General features: G+C 38.7%; 1 protein-coding gene across 5 annotated transcripts in view; it reads right to left on the reverse strand.

Moving 5' to 3' along the window:
- Positions 1-4,880, reverse strand: part of PALLD (palladin, cytoskeletal associated protein) — a 218,242-nt gene extending 213,362 nt beyond the window's left edge. For 3 of the 5 annotated variants that reach the window (XM_059818158.1, XM_059818156.1, XM_059818159.1), the window contains exons 1-2: positions 4,743-4,880; positions 731-1,777 (exon numbers count right to left, since the gene is read on the reverse strand). In XM_059818158.1, the coding sequence (XP_059674141.1) occupies positions 731-1,776 (1,046 nt within the window). In that variant the 5' untranslated portion in view covers position 1,777; positions 4,743-4,880. Of the gene's footprint in view, positions 1-730; positions 1,778-4,742 lie in introns of those variants that run through there. The other 2 variants (XM_059818157.1, XM_059818155.1) reach the window with 2 other exon arrangements.
- Between the last annotated feature and the right edge of the window lie 7,054 nt (positions 4,881-11,934).

Raw genomic sequence — 11,934 nt, forward strand, 5'->3', positions numbered from 1 at the left:
AAACACTGTCTCTGCAGTGCTGGTTGACCTTAATTTCTATTAGCTTTAGAAGGAAAGGAAGACAGTGGAAAGTATTATGAGTTATTCAGCCCTCACTGATACTGTGAATGTAGCTTTTATAACTGTTATAAACACATGTTAATAAAGAACCTGAAACAAATAAACTTACACAGCAGTTACTTTTATGTTTTGTCATTGAACAAAAGCAAATGCACATAAATTTCACTACAAAGTATCAAAAGAAGTTTTGAAATGGGGACCATCTTAATGTCTTCTGGAAAAGTCTTACACAAGAGGCTATTCAGCTATATTTATCTCATAGTATAGACCCCAAATCCCATCGGTATGGGGCTTGGAGACATGATAATTAATTGACAGTAAAAACTGTATCAACTGCCTGATACATGCTCTTCAGCAGCAAATTGTGAATTCTTTCATCTAGATTAATGAAATTAACAGTCACACAGGATATTATTAAGCCATTTCTCTTTCTAATTTTGCCATGTGGCTCTTGAATCAAGTAGAACTTCATTTCCCAAGCAGAAAACAATGAAACGCTCTGAGAGAACTAAAGAGGTCAGAATCTGTTATTCCATGTGCTTACTAACCACTGTATGATCCACTGTTATTATGTGACTACCTCTAAGCAGGTCCACTGTGATACTGTCCTTAGGTACCACAATCAGAAGATGACGATATCCAGAGACTTAGTTAAAAGGCATGCACTTACCTGACATCAGGGACTGGGTTGCCAGCAACTCTGCATTCTAGCAATACTTTATTTCCTTCAGCAACTTCCTGGCTCCGGAGCTTCTGAGTGAATTGAGGTGGTGAAGGTTGATTCTCTTCCATGTTGCTGAAGGGTTGGCAAAGGACCGTTTCACTCTGAGTCATGCTTTCCCTTTCAGAATATTGTTCACCATTCAGATGAACCCCAGGTAATTTTGCCTCAGGCTCAGTCTCTTGATGTGGCTTGTCAGACTCCTGGTTCACTGAGGTACTTACAGCTGGTTCTTTCTTTTTAGGAGACAGGTATCCACTGTCTGGTGAAGAAGAGTCCCCATCAGGACTTCGGCCTCTTGTCTTTGCTGCCTGTCTAAATATAGATGACAATTCCTCTACGAATGTGGCAGCTTTGTCACACAGTTTGTTCCTGAAAGGAACTTCTCCCTGGGATGCTGATTTGGACTTTGGGCTTGTCTTAGGCACACCTGGACCACCTTTCTCCAAATGTTTCAGGCTTCTAATGAAGCTGGGACTAGCAGTTAGCAAAGGTGAGGTGCTTGCTTGCCTCCTGGAAACTGTGACAAAACTACTTGCTGTTTGAGGTGTGGTGGATTGCTCTTTCTGATTCCCTGGGAGAACATGACTTGCAGCAGATAAAGTCAGACTGCTTGCTTGAGGCCTCTGTAAAGCATCTTGCTCATGCAGCTTGGTATCCCTGAAAGAAGGATTTTCTGAAGTGCTAAAAAGAGAGGTGTTGAAATAATGAGTAAAGTCTGGTGCTGCATTCTGATCCTCCTCCATGGAATTAGCAATGGCTTCCTGAGCTATGTCAAGGCTCTTACATATCTCCTCCTGGGTAAGGAAGGCAGAAAGTTCATTTGAAAATTGCCCATTCTGTAGTTCTGATAGGGAATCATAGAAAAAGTCATGGTAGGATGAAGCTTCTGACATATTTTCAGGATATTCCTTGTTGGTGCCTCTCTCTGCACAGTAAGCCTCCTTCAGCATTAAAGAAAGAGGCAATGCCTGGCCACAGCTTCTGTCTTGCATCCTGGAAGACAGAAATATAATTCCTTAAAATAAAAAACCTTGTCAATAAAAAAACACCTGTTACATCCTGGTTCCCATAAGCTAGACACAAAACTAGGAGAAAAGCAGAACCCAACAGTGAATGAAATACTTACTGTAAACCTGGGTTTCTATTAGGATGGGCCAAGGCTGCAAATAGTCCAGGTGGAAATGAGAGCACTTAGGAGTCATTTTCTCATGCATCTTCCTTCAGAACTATGAAAACATCCTCTGTCTGTACATTGCTTAGCACAAACTCAATTCCACTGGACCAATCTGAGTGATTTGTTATTTCATATTTGATTGATTTCACATCTGATTGATTTCACATCAACGTTATTACACTTCACTTTTCCTGGTTTTAGGCTTATGATGATTTGGGGAATATATTTACTTTTCTCTTTCCCATAACACTGCCTTCCAGACACTAAACCATCAAATTCCAAGAGGAAAACACTGTTGTAGTTGAAACCATTATGAGAATCTACACAAGAACGTTTGGATTAGAAATTCCAATTTATCCTTTCTGTTTAATGTTGATAATGTGTTTAATATTATTTTACTTATTGTATTAATACTTTTAACTTGTCACCTTTCAGTATATTTTAGTAGCACTTTCCTCAACACTGATAAGTGGAATATCAAACTACCACATGCTAAAAGTAAGACACTAAATAGATTGCACAACCTATGTGTCATCCTGCACCTCATAAGTGTATAATGTATATTCTGTACCAGTTTCACAAAGTACAGAAGCATCTATACATCTCCAGTTTTCCCCCATGATTTTAGAACGAGGATGAGCAGTCTCTGCCTCTGTAAAGCCAGCAAGAAACAAGACATCAGGGAAACCGCTCTTTTCTCAAGGGAAGGATCTGCCAGAAACTCTGCTTATTGAAATTTATTTGTCCTGCTGGTCACTAGATTGCACGTGATCTGATCTTAAAAGTAATTGCTGCTTCTGCAAAGCATTTAAGTTGAACATCAGTGTTTTTAATTACCCTTGAAAATTCTCTTCTTCTGCACAAGATTTTTAAAAATATATTTTCTCTTAATGGTCCAAAGTATTTCTCCACTGATAGATAGGTGGCTTGACAGTCAAGAGATGCACTCGGGTATATTTTACATCAGCTTCTGCAAGCTCCAATTACCTTTAGTCACTTCACCAGGGCTTATCCAGCATATAATCATTAACTGACTGATAGATGATTGGAATTCTTGGCCTGGCATATGCATCTCTTGATATGCCTGCTTGTCTTGCCAACAGATTACAACTCAACACCTAAAAGAGAAGTATAAGGGAACCAAAGCATTTTAGGATTTAATATGTTTTTATAGAATACAGTGATAGGCTTATTCTTTGCTGGGATTACATGTTTCTTTCCTTTTATCTGTGTTTACAGGGCAACAAATTTAGCAACCCTGCCAATCTCTTGTCAACAAAATTTAAAAAAATATATACAGTATAACTGACTACCACATAGCAGCTTTAAAGAATGAATCTGAGAAGCCAAGCAAACAGTTGGTCTAGAGGCTCAGCTGTTAAGGCATAAACTGTATGAATGCCAGGGAACCAAGGGTTAAACCTGGAGAGTTTCTGCCTCCTTAATCTTAGTTGTTTTTTTAAATTTTGTATTCAAATGAACACAGGTGCTAATTTACTCTTTAGATAACTTGTAAATATCTGTCCTTCAAATTGATCTTTATTTAAATCTGATTCATACTGGTTCCTAGCTTGCTCACATCTCAAAGCGATACATTACATACTCAGATAAACTTCTCTGACTCCCAACACCAAGCTGCTCTGGCGTTTCAATGGGTTACGGGTCAGAGGACAATTTCACTTATTGCTGGCCACCCGACACGATGATTAAAATGAATGTGTTACGAATTAGCATATCTCCTCCTAGTACTCAGTTTTATGCTGTTTTGTCACTCATTAGAAAAATGTAATGGCTACATATGTCATAATTTTCAAAGCCCAATGTTTAAATTTAGGTAAATCAACCTGTAGCTGGGTATTCAGATAAAGTGAATGAATTTAAACATGTGCTGGCTATTTGCAACTTGTAATGCTGATAAGCCCTCTTGGTGAGAAAGGTCTAGTGCCTAAAAATGGATTTACATATCTATCTTTAGACAGCTGAATGGAAACTTCCAGTTTAGACTTTTTTTCAGCCACACTGTAACAGATAAAATCACTATTCTTTTAGAGCAACTTGTAACCACAGTGACCTGGAGGTGAAGTATCACTAACCCTATCAAGTAGCATATAAGGTCATAATTAGAAATTTCAAATGCTATTTCTAGCTTCTCCAAGTTAGACTACAATGTATTTATAACAGTTTTCATCATCATTACTCATTAGGTAACCTGCAAAGCCATATAGTATATCATTTAAAGACACAAACAAAATACAATGTTGCATGCAGATCAGTGTTTAGCTGTACTTCCAGCATAATTGCGTATAAACTATTTACGGGGTCCTATTTGCTATATGTTTAAAAATTACTCACAAGTAAACACACATTTTAATATCACGCTGTTTAAATATTTATTCAGAAAATAATATAGGTGGTCTAAGGAATAATACGGTAAATAGTAAATTCAAGATGTAGTGGATTACAATAATCTCAGAAAACATTTGAATAATTAATCAAATTAAGGTATTCAAGAAATAAATATGGAAAACCATAGAAAATCAAAGGACTCATTTCAGAAAAAGTATAAGCATCCTGAATTTGAGGAACCTGACCAATGAAAAATTATTACTTAAAAAAATATGACCCAAAGCCAATCTGTTCAAAGGAATAATATGAAGGAAGAAACGTATTCAGTAAGATTTTTTAAACCAAAAAAGGCACATATTTTTCCTCTGAATTTTGAAATCCTGCAAAATTACTCCCCAAAGTACAATCATTAAATTTAGCAGAAAATATAAAACAGACCTTACAATGAACAGGCCGATATGAAGAGCCTCAAGTGTAACTAACAGCGGGTAAAGTTGCTTTTTTCCTTCTTTATGTAAGTAGGCTTAAAGTTGCTCCAGCTATTCACTAAAGATTGCTTGGTCCTCAGTAAGCATCAAGAAGACTGTGGCCTGTGCATTGCATCTGTCCTCTGTGACTATGTAATTCTTACCCCACTCATCTATATTTGGTAACTGAACTCATGTTTCAGCAGACTGTCGCTATCTGGAATTCCAGTAGAAGTAACGTTAGGCCTGGAAGTGGCACAAAGTTCTGTGCACTTACTACTCAGAAATTCAGAGAACTTAATCATTTAAATGGGCCTTTTTTTTTTTTTATTTAATACAGTATTTTAGGCTGTTTTAAAATATTATTCTGGAATTTTAGGATGTGATTTTTGCTCATTATTAAAGGGCCTACCTCCACAGGTCATAGAAAAGAGAGTGTGTGAAAGTTAATTTTTGAAAAATAATTTCTTTCTACAGCATTTTGTCTTAACAGATTTTTAATTTTTTTAAACAAAATTAACTATTTTTATGGCAATAAATAAAATTATTGGCTTTTTCTACTAAAAGTAGTTTAAAACTAATAGCTTCCTTGTGTACCTTAAAATCTTCCAAGAAAAAAAAATAGAATCATAGAAGCATTTAGGTTGGAAAAGACCCTTAACATTTTTAGAGTTATCAGCAGAAATGGTACATCTTTTTGTAATAATAGATAATTATTAATCTGTAATCATATACTATACTCTACTAATAAATTTACCTACTGAATTCTCACATATCAAATGAAGTAATCCTATCATCAGAAAAGAAGTATCTCCCTCAGAAATGACGTACAAAATCCCTGGAAAACATGTATGCTTTAAAAAGACCCCACAACTCTGACACATATGTTAACACTGAAACAATCAAAATGCATTTCTGGTTTCAATAGCCTTGCAGAGTGTAATGCGTAACACAATCAACTCTCCTGTACTGGCTTTACTAAGGAAGTATGTTCACCCCATTAAGAACTCCTGAGAGAGTTTTGTCTCAAGGAAGAAAAATTTTCTGTCCAAGACCATACTTGTGCCTTTTCAGGTACATCATTTCATTTGATACTCAGTGAAAGGAAAAAGTAAACATGAAGACTGCTGGTTTAATCTACAGACTTTATCACATAATTTCCAGAAATAAAAGCAACATGTGGGTAGGATAGTTTCTGCCAGATCGCAACCTATTGGGAGTCAAATTCTCTAGAGTAGATAGGAGAAATTGTAGCTCCAAATAGGTGTCAGACCTCCATCCCTTCTGCCAGCATCCATTATATCTGCTCTCTGATTTGAATTCATTTTGTGGGCTGGCACTTGTTCTCAGCTGAAGGTCTAGATACTGCCTTGCATTTTTTACTGAAGTTTATTCCCTGGCAACAATGGATGTGCAGCAGACCCACTGTTGTGGCAGAAGCGCACAAGAGACTCATAGCTCCCTAGTGGTCCCAGACCATCTTTATGTGTTACCAAGTGCTGGTATTACACATTTTATTTCAGTGGTTAATATAGTATCTTTCTTTTCATCCTCATACAGGCAATTACTGTCCCCGAATCAGAGCTTCAACAGATTCACTGTTGGATTAGGAATACTTACTTACTTCACAATGTATACAAACCCCATTCTTAAGACTTGGGATCCTTAGCATGTTGTAATGAAAGTAATAAAAAGGATTTATTTCATGTCATTTTACAGTAATTTCAGTGTGTCAAATAAGAACAGAATCATAATTTTTAAAATTCCAGGCTAAAAACTTTATAGAAAAAGGAGCTGGTCATATGAGACTTAACCACTGTATGCCTAATTTTTAAGCAGTCAGCCCACGGAGTGGAATCCAGGCCCTGTGTCAGGCACCGGCCTCTCCACTAAATGCATAAGAGTTAGCCACCTTGGAATGGGAGCCAAAAATAGCCTGCATATAAACAGGAACACACTGCCTTGGGCTATCTTCAGCATTTTCTACAGGGAGGGGGTGGATGAAATCCTGGTTCTAGGAATCATATATTTAAATTGTCACTTCTGGGAAGAAAATATATCTGCCTGGAGACATCTGCAGAGATCATTTTTAAAGGAACTGAGCTTCTACGAATACAGTTGCACTGGTGATTTGTGTGTATCAGGTATGACTATTACTTTTTGTACAGCATGATAGAAACATTTGCCCAGAAAGTGGAAGATCTGTGCTCAATTTATTCCTAGTGGCTTCAAGTGTTAATGAAGTACTCATCATAACTTGCAAACTTATTAGAGTAAGGTTTTATACAGCTGTATTAAGCTATGAACAAATTTTCCCCATGTCATTCTAGTAAGATTTAGGGAATGCTTATATCCTTTGACCTACGCTGAATCTTTTGGAAACTTACTTCATTTTTGATCAAGGTCTTCCATTTTTATAGCAAAAATAATGTGTATGCTCCTTTACAAAGGTGGTAGACAGCAGTAAATCACTCTAAGCAAATGCCAGAGGGATTTTGAAAGATAAACATGTGCAATAATATGCCATCATGTAATAATGTAGCATTTGCATGTAAAATGCAAAAATTAACAATAACATGCAAACAAGATAAAGGATATTATGCCTGATATGCTCACTCCATTCCTATTGCAGTATTGTGGCAAATTCAATTGATGAACAGAACTCCATGGAGATAATACTTTTCGCTACCGATAAATTTAGGGGAGCATAGCTAGACTGGTCTCCTGAAACCTTAATAATAGTTTCTAATATCAGTCAGCCTGAGTCATTCAAATCCTCATGTCACAGACTATAAAACTATGCTGGTAGTACAAGCTTTCCATTCCATCTGATGAAGATGTTACGTGGTGCAAAAGATTTTCATAGTTAATTGGGCTAAAACCAAAATATAATAACAAGCATGGCTCTTTGCCCTAGTAATTCGTGTACTTACCTGAGACATCAGAAAACCTCTGTTATGGTCCCTGCTATTTTGTATCTTACGCTAAATAGCAACAGGATAAAATACAAGTAGATTGTCAATCTCCTTTCCAAGACCTAAAGTCAAACACCAGTCTGTAAACTTCAAATAAGAATCTTTAAGAGATGCAGAGGCAGATACAACCCCCTTTACTAGTTGCCATAGAATCCTCCAGTTATTTGAGTCACTAACAGACATTTTTTTCCACCTCTGAAAGTTTAAAAAAAAAAAATCTGGTCGCCTGTGCTTAAATATACTGGGTCACTGCCTTGGTGTAGTTTCATGTCATACATAGCTTTGGGTTTTTGTCTTCCCTCAGTATGCAAACATGTTTAATTTTGCTTGTAAATATATTTGTAAATAAAGTTGTAACATAGCTAGAGCTAATCTGTGTTTTTTATAAAGTGCATTGGAAGTACCTACCTGTCATATGTATATGAAAGTGTCAAACATAGTGAAATAGTCAAGCAGCATCAATGGTATTCAAATACCATTTTTCCAAGTTCCTGGAAGAGCTTCTCTGAGGGTTTTCCTAGGAGGAAATTCTAGAAGTGCAACAGAAAACCTCATACACCTTCAGTTTTGCTAGCAGTGGTACCGGTACTTGGTTTAAAAGAAATACAAGTTGTTAAAATTAAACTGTTAAAAGAACAGTAATAATAGCTCACACCCTTCTTTTACAGAATACTTCATCAACAAAGTGACTGAGGGGCTGCAAGTAACAACAGTTCAATAAACTTAAAAATACAACTTTCCAGAATTACCACAGCTGTGAGTAGGAAAAGAAAACATAAAATGGAAAGGAAGGCTAATAAGCAAAGTTCACAAAGAACTAACACTGTTTCTTAAACTGGGGAAAAGATGAAGGCTTCTCAGTCCAAGTTCTGTGGTATCTAAGGTCTTGCTGAGGCAACCTACCTCAGACTGAGAAACCTGTAATTCAGCTTCTCTTATCTCAAAACTACTAGAACACTTGTAATACTATTCTCTCTCAAGATGCCGTATTTTTTAATCTATCATTAGCCAGACAGGTAAAAACAGAACTCATGGACAAATTGCCACTTCATGGTGAGTGTCTTCAACATCCCTTAAAATCTCAAAGGAGTTTTTTTAGGAATTTGTGCCCCTGTGCACTGTGATTAATACACTTTTGCATCTGGGACTATGAAGCACACAGTGCCCTCACAGGATTTAGCACGAAGGTGAAGAAACGTAGAGCAAAGCTATTCGATCCTTGCCAATAAACACTGTGCCTGGGGTAAAGATGTCCCCCCTGCCCGAGTTACCTGAGAGCGGGCAGTGACCTGGGCTGGGCAGTGCTGTCAGCCAGCCGTCTGAGCATGCAAGACTCGCAGCCCCTCTGCTTTTTGCCAGGCCCCGGCGTACATCAAACTCCCTCGAGGCTCGCAACACTGTTACACTCACTCGTTTCTGAGCCTGCCTTTCGCCTTTTTAAGCCCTTCCACTCGCAGGCCCCCGTAAGCGTTCAGTGGCCCACCGCGGGGCGCTGAGGGAGAAGGGCGGGACGGGAAGGGGGTCGGCGCTGGGGGAGAAGGGCGGGAAGGGAAGGGGGTCGGCGCTGAGGGAGAAGGGCGGGAAGGGAAGGGGGTCGGCGCTGAGGGAGAAGGGCGGGAAGGGAAGGGGGTCGGCGCTGAGGGAGAAGGGCGGGAAGGGAAGGGGGTCGGCGCTGAGGGAGAAGGGCGGGAAGGGGGTCAGCGGCGGGAGAAGCGAGGCGGGTGGTTGCTGCCGGCTGAGGGGCGGCGCTGCAGGAGGTGAAGAGGTCCCGAGCGGACCCGGCGGGAGCGGCAGCCTCAGACGGAGAAGGGAGCCCTGCAACCTCTCCGAGTGAGGGCAAGGCGCCGCAGGGAGAGGGCAGGGAGCGACCGCTGGAGCCCGCCGCCCCGTCTGGCTGTGGCGACCGGGAGGGTGGCGTGGCGCGGGGCGGCGGAGGCCCGCAGGACACGCTCGGCTCTCAGGACCTGTTGCTGCGGAGTGTGCCATCAAACTTTTCAGCCAGGGCCCAGCATGTATGTTAGGCCCCGCATTGTTGACACATTTCTCATTGAAATTCCTACTCAGAACAGAGAATGTGCATAGACAATCTGATTTACAGGTACTGATATTTTTGTAATGAAAGTCCTTAAAATTCCATATAGGCTAGGCTCACGTCTGGGCAGAAGGCCTAGAGAAGGCCTTTTCACTGCCCGATTCCATTAAAATATTTAAGGCATATTATACAATAGTATTAAAGGACAAGAAATGAGTTGTCAACAAACTGGAACTGAGTCTTCTGTGGTTTAAATAGAAAGGCCATTCCAGGTTTTAGCATTTGGGAACGTATACAAATAAGAATTTAAGCGAGTCTAACACAACTGATGTGAAAGCACAGAAAAGCAAGAAATGCATTTCCTGTTGAATTAAGAAGCATGTGGGAAAGGAGTGAAAGTTACAGAAGACAGGACTGATGCAATCTCACAAGGGTAGAGAAAGCAAGGGTAAAATCTGGCAGCATAGCACATGGCAGTGTAATTGAGATTGGATAGTCAGCATGTAAAGATTTCAGATTATATGATAAATTTAAGAAATCTAAGCACGCTTTTTAGTGTATTAGCACAGTGTAGTCCATAATTTTCTAAGGAAAGACTTGAAATAAATTATAACTAAAACACTCTAGTGGAAAATTTGTGTCACAAAAGTAACATTCTAACTTAAACAGACTGACATCTCATATACTGTTGGAAAGAAGAAAAGCAAACCGTAACTGTTAGGTAGTTAATGTAAGTGTCCCGACTGTGCAAAGCAGAATTAACACTAGTCTAGTTCTTAAAAGTTTTCTTTTAAGGAGTCCACATTCAAGATATTAGCTGTAATTTTGTCTAGTTTCATTTAACTTAACTGCTTCAACTATTACTCTTCTCTAAGTTGATTTTGTCCTATATGCTGTAAATGTTAGTCATATTCATGTGGCTTTACCATTTCTTTTATTTTGTAAATTAATTACACTTTTTATCACTCCCTGTACCATATCTGAAAAGTTATCCACCCCTCTATGCCCTGTATAGTGTGGAAGACCTGCTTTAAGTATGTGCTTCAGTCCCACTCCCATTAGTGGTTACTTGTATACCTCTGTGAAAAACATATTTCAAACAAATCTAATGGGTTTTTTATAAAAACTGTTTGCACTTATGCATATCACAAAACTCTCATAGCTGGGCAGTGAGAAAAATGCTTTATAGCATCACATGGCATCTTTTTATGTTGTATGTACTAAGCCTTTGTCAATGCAGCTCAGTTAGACTTTCCTCTTCATAAGGAAAATGATCTCCGTTAGATTAATTTTAGCTGCAAGCCTATAGTGCATATTTTACATGTTTATATTCACAGCCAGTCGTGTACTCAGATTCCTTCTTCGCATGTGAAATGTGTTTGATCTGAGCAGGCACAGACAGCACTGAAGTTAAATACCAGATTAAAGCCTCTTTCTTTACAAGGGGATTAACTTTGAAAAAGGAATGTGCCTCTTTCAACAAACTGTGAAATACTGATCTCTAGGAAAATAAATTTTTACTTCTCTTTTTCCTTTTGTCATAATACAGCTTTACATTACTTTACCTTTTTAACAGCTATTCCAAGCTGTCTTTTGATTATGCCAAATGTATTCCTGTGGTCTGTAGGAATGCTCAGCCTGCCACCTAAAAACATGTCTAGTGTGAGACAAGGGTAGACAGCTGTGTATTGCTGCCAGAAGTCACAGTGCTAAACAAAGACAAATGTGCAATAATGTGACATCCATACTTCTGGGAAGAGGAATGAATGCTGAAGGAAGAACACTGAACAGCTGATTACTTCCGTTGTTAACCTCAGCAGGACTAAATTTTTAAAAAAGTTAAAACACAGCTGGCTATATAGAATGAACTGCTGAGAGATGTGTCAGTCACTAGCTTCTATTAGGGAGATACTTAGCTTGGGAGTATTTTTGGAAAGAGTTTCCATGGTGTTGGAGAGACTTCAGGCCTTTTGCTTTTTTCTGATTGGCCAACAGACAGGTGCTGAAAAAGGTGGTGGCAGAAATATTCCAGACGTGGTGAATATCATATGGACAAGCAACAGCAACTTACTTTTTGTTTTATGATAGGCTGTATCATGTAAAAATATAACAGAATTTTTCCTTTCTGTCTTTCTGATGTGAAAGGAAAAGAGGTC

Source organism: Gavia stellata, chromosome 5, assembly GCF_030936135.1.
Source record: "Gavia stellata isolate bGavSte3 chromosome 5, bGavSte3.hap2, whole genome shotgun sequence".
In the NCBI taxonomy this organism is placed as follows: Eukaryota; Metazoa; Chordata; class Aves; order Gaviiformes; family Gaviidae; genus Gavia; species Gavia stellata.